The sequence below is a fragment of the Priapulus caudatus genome, unplaced genomic scaffold, assembly GCF_000485595.1.
Source record: "Priapulus caudatus unplaced genomic scaffold, Priapulus_caudatus-5.0.1 Scaffold450, whole genome shotgun sequence".
NCBI classification, from domain to species: Eukaryota; Metazoa; Priapulida; class Priapulimorpha; order Priapulimorphida; family Priapulidae; genus Priapulus; species Priapulus caudatus.
The window spans coordinates 194,677-199,521 of NW_014577511.1; the positions used below are offsets into that span (position 1 = coordinate 194,677).

At 45.9% G+C, this 4,845-nt stretch overlaps 1 protein-coding gene across 1 annotated transcript in view; it reads left to right on the forward strand.

The window, feature by feature from the left end:
* Positions 1 to 332: 332 nt before the first annotated feature.
* The window catches only part of LOC106810541 (putative ammonium transporter 1), a 13,475-nt gene continuing 8,962 nt past the window's right edge, over positions 333 to 4,845 (forward strand). The window contains exons 1-3 of the mRNA XM_014813921.1: positions 333 to 345; positions 802 to 1,056; positions 1,615 to 1,712. Coding sequence (XP_014669407.1) covers positions 333 to 345; positions 802 to 1,056; positions 1,615 to 1,712 — 366 coding nt within the window. The remainder of the gene's footprint in view (positions 346 to 801; positions 1,057 to 1,614; positions 1,713 to 4,845) is intronic.

The following is a 4,845-nucleotide window of genomic DNA, read 5'->3' on the forward strand; positions in this document are numbered from 1 at the left end:
CGCGCGCGCGCGCGCGCGCGCACACGCACGCACGCAAGCACACACCCTCCCCCATACCTCATCTACAGTGCATGCGTGAGTGCAGGAGTTTAACATTCGGCGCAGGTATGTATCGCAGGTAACGCAACGTGGGGCGAGTATAGAGACGTCGACAATAGCGGTCGGCGGTTTGCGCTTGTGTGCGTGTGTGTGCCTGCGGCAAGGTCGCAGCAAGAGTGACAGACGGGCCGGACCTATCCCTGCTGCCTGGGGTGCGGGGCTATAGATTGGCTTGCATGTAGGGCCCAGGTGGCGGCTGTAGCAGTCTCGCGGATACGGACGCTTCATGGAACATGATGCGTTACGGTAGGGAAGTGCACATGAAAGAAAATATATAAAAGAAATATGCACATGAAAGAAAATATGATAAATAATGAATAATGAAATAATAAAGAAACTAATGAAAAAGCCAATCTTTCTGCTGTGAGATAGAAGTGGGGGGGAGAAAGAAAAAAAGGGCAAGGGAAATAGCGACTGAGGGAGACAGAAAGATAGAGAAAGATAGACAGAGAGGGAGAGAGAGGGGGAGAGAGAGAGGGTGAGTGGAGAGGGAAGAACAGCCCTATGCGACGGATCAACCACAACTGCACATACGATGTTTTTCGTAAATTACGCCCGTTGTTCATATTGCGATGTACTAAATAATTACTATGCAGTATGCATATTGCATATTACAAGTAATATATTGCAAAGTAATATATATTGCTATATAATTAAAGCAAATAATAATAAGCAGCTATATAATAATATATAATTATATAGCCTATCGTGCGTTACGGTATCTTGCAGCTGTAGCTGGCGTCTCTTACTGGGCCATCGGCTTTCCCCTGGCACACGGCGACGGCAACGCGTTCGTCGGCGTGAAGTACTGGTTTAGTTACGATATGCCGGGAGATATGTTCGCCTTCTGGTTCTTCCACTTCGTGTTTGCGGCCACCGCAGCGACAATTGTGTCGGGAGCGGTCGCCGAGCGATGTGAATTCGTCGCCTACCTCATCTATAGCTTTCTGCTCACCGGTGAGTGAACAGGAATGCGACTGGCTAAGCTGCTAACTGCTACCTAGAGAGACAGACAACTAACTACAACAACGGTCGCTACAACGCTATAATTATGGAGCGATTTAGCATTTTATTGCTGCGCGTTATCGTTGGCTGGTTGCTAGCGTATGTAGGCGTGGCGTATGTAGGCATGAATGTCAGATAAAAGATAGACGAGGAGAGTGGCGCGTCTGGTCGCACGGTCTTACTACTTAGTAAAGGGGAGAACGGTTATTTTTCGGAACGCGAGATTGAAGCATTTTAATTTACCGGGAACCGGAAAATAAAGTTTTCGTGATTCAGGAATAGATGTCAACCGGGAAGCGGAAAAGCTGCGAATTTTAATAAACCGAAAACTGGGAAATGGCATTTTTTTCAACTGTGAAATTAGAAATGAAGCTCTTACCTCCTTTATCTACTCACCCCATGGAATCTCTCGCATCTCTCAATTTCTTTCTCATAACGTAATATTTTTACAGATTGCGACGATAAACCCCTATATAACATCCGTGTTTTACGTCATTGCACTTTTTAAAGGTCTCATATACCCAATAGTGACACATTGGGCGTGGTCGGAACGTGGTTGGCTCTATCAAGGAATTAGCGATTCCAACGGAGTTAATGTCTCATTCCAGGTATATGTTACGATAAGTCGCAATAATTTCCTTATACGTTTATGATAAAATCATTGGTGTGACTGTGTACATATACATATACATATACATATACATATACATATACATATACATATACATATAGATACCATCCTTGTGCCTTCCACTGTTTCGGCGCGTATGTGAACACATTTGGGACTAACAGGGTTTACTAGAATCCCACCACTCCACCACAGAGTTACCGCAGTAGACGTGAGATGAGCGCTGTCGCTCCGCGGCACTTGTTATTATTTACCTGTTTTCTGTATTTTTCTATCTTTATCCATTTAACTATTTTTTTCCAATTAACGCAAATATTTACATTTTAATGTTATATATGTACTGTTATATATATGTATATTTCTATTTAAGTGTTGATGTGTACACGCGTGATCGGATCGCTGCATGAAGCAGGGCGGTGCTGCTGCTGAGAAGGTGGTGGAGGCGGCAGGAGGAAGAGGAGGCGTAAATGCTGGCTGAGGGAGGAGGTAGAATAGAAGGCGTAAATGCTGGTTGATAGAGGAGTTAGAAGAGGAGGAAGAAGGTGGCAGAGGAGAGTGAAGGTAGAGGTAGAGGAAGATGGGACAAAGTGATGAAGGAGGGAGGGGTAGGTAAAGGAGGAGAGGAGAAGGTGGTAGATTAGGGAGGAGGTAGAGGTAAACACGAGAAGGTGGTAGGAGGTGCCGTTAGATGAGGAGTGAGAAGGTACCGGACAACAGGCGAAGGTCTAAGTCAACTGCTCGTGACCAGTTTTACAGTGACCTATTTTCCGTGCCACCAATCATCCTGCGGCCGATTTTCCGTGTGATCCGCTTTCCTATGGCCGTATCTCCGTGTCGCCAATTTTCCAGTGACTAATTTTTGCTGATTCCGGTTCGATACAGCCCCTCCCTCCCGGTGGGGGGGTCGTACAACCGAACACAGCATCAGGTACGTTATTAAGGCGCAGTAATGGGGTTAGCCGCTAGAAAAAGTCGCCGCCGTAGAGCAGCACCCCGGTAGTGGATTATCCGCGTGCGCGGGATACACTATGGCGACATATGACAAACCCAGGTGCGTGCCCCGAGGTGTCCACCAGTATCCGTCGTCAGGTCACTGAGCAGCGAGCCAGCCAACTCGCTGGAGCGTGTTCGCCGAGTTACCGAGAGCTAGCTTTCTTTCCTATTCGTGTTTCCCCCACGCGCGTCGCGGCAAGCGCTGCGCTCCACTCGATCCCAAGCACTCCGCCGATCGCCGTTCACTCAAAGAGCAGACACACGAAGACGACGATGGCGGAGACGACGACGTCACCGCTGTGGACGGAGCTTCCCGATGCGACGGTGTTTGTGAACGATACACATGTTTACATCAGCGCCTATCAGCTCCGGCGGCTGGAGGTTCTCGCCGACCATGTGAGCCATCTCGATAAAAATATGGATCAGTTCTTCCTGCTGGTCAACGCTGCGTTCATATTCTGTAAGTGTTTTGCATCTGTGGATTTCTTCTTCTAGTGAACGCGGGGCGTTCATATACTGTAAGTGATTGTATCTGTGAATTTCTTCTTCTAGTGAACGCAGGGCGTTGAGAATGTAAGCGGTATGCGGTAAGCTGTAAGCGGATGGCGCGTGAATTCTATATTCTAATAAGTACAGGGTATTGTTATTCTGTAAGTGAATGCGCGCGTGTATTTTTTTTGCTAATAAGCACAGGGTGTTGATATTCTGTAAATGATTGCGCGCGTTAATTTTTTCTTCTAGCGAACGCAGGGCACGTGTATTTCGTAAGTGAATGCGCGCGTGTATTTTTTAAGCTAATGAGAACAGGGATCGAGTTGTTATTCAGTAAGTGATTACATTTTTCTTACATTTTTACTGTATTTTCAATTAATTAAATGCAATTAATGTGTACTAATTAACGTAAGGAAATATCGTTGACTAATGAAGCAGAGAGCGATGCTTTTCGGGGGTTTTCCCCAGCATCCTTTCTCTCACGTCGTCGTTGTGCTTTTAGCCATGTGCGGTAACTAAAACAGAGTGAGGCGCTCAGGGGGGAATCTCTAGCATCCTTTCTCTCACGTGTTTCTTATGCCTTTAGTCATGCAGTGACTAAACGAAGGAGTCTCACAGCCACGCGAGGCCAAAAATCGTGCAGAATCTGCGCGCACACGCTGAGCTATCTGCTGAGCCAACGGCCTCTTGAGGCCGTTGGCTCAGCAGATAGTTCACCGTGTGCGGCGGGCTTAAGAGTCTGATAACCTTTTGACCCTCAAGATGAGGGTTAAACATGGATTCCTGAACTGCCTCAATGACGTCACAGTGTTGTCATATTCATGGTACATCCATAATCTAGAAACCCAATAAGCCTGGTAATCCGAAAACGAGTTGGAATGTCAAAGCTGGGGGGTCAAAGGTCAAGAGGTGTAAAAAAAGGGGGAACATTCCCTCCTTAACTTAAGGTATAGGGAGGAAATGCAGAATTGCGGCACAAATCTAAACGGCTCGTGATAGTCGGTGTATAGCATCATGGTAGGAAAAGCCATCACTGTGCCGAAATTGGAGGTCACAGGTCAAAGGCCAATGGGGCACAGGGCAGATTTTAGACATTTTCTGAGGACATGGTGTGACGGAGCGATTGGGAAACTTTTTTGTTTCAGCGGTGAACTACCATTTTTATGGCTTTATTAAAAGAACCATGAAATGTGCTTTCCACTGACGTGCGAAGAGTAAGTGTCTAATAACCTTTTGACCCTCAAGAGGAGGGTTAAACATGGATTTGTTTACTGTTCGAAAGAATTTGACTGCCGGGTTTGCTAGTAGAATCTATACATGCCTGGATGTATGAGGTTACAATGTCACAGTGAAATTTCAAAAGCTAAATTAGGTTTATGCTCCTTAAATCGTATAATTTCTATGGCATTTTGTACTGTCAGTATGTTACATGTAACTTATGCCACTGCCAGTGCATGTGGTGGTGATAATACTGTGTAGTTTTTGCCTGCGTTAATTAGTTACAGGTGGCAGCTCTCTATTTCAACCTGTAGGCTTGCGTAGGTAAATGGATGAGTGCTTACCTATTCTGTCTTGCAAATAGTTGTTGCTACTACGTACGATGGAAGCTTAATTCCAGCTTCCATCTT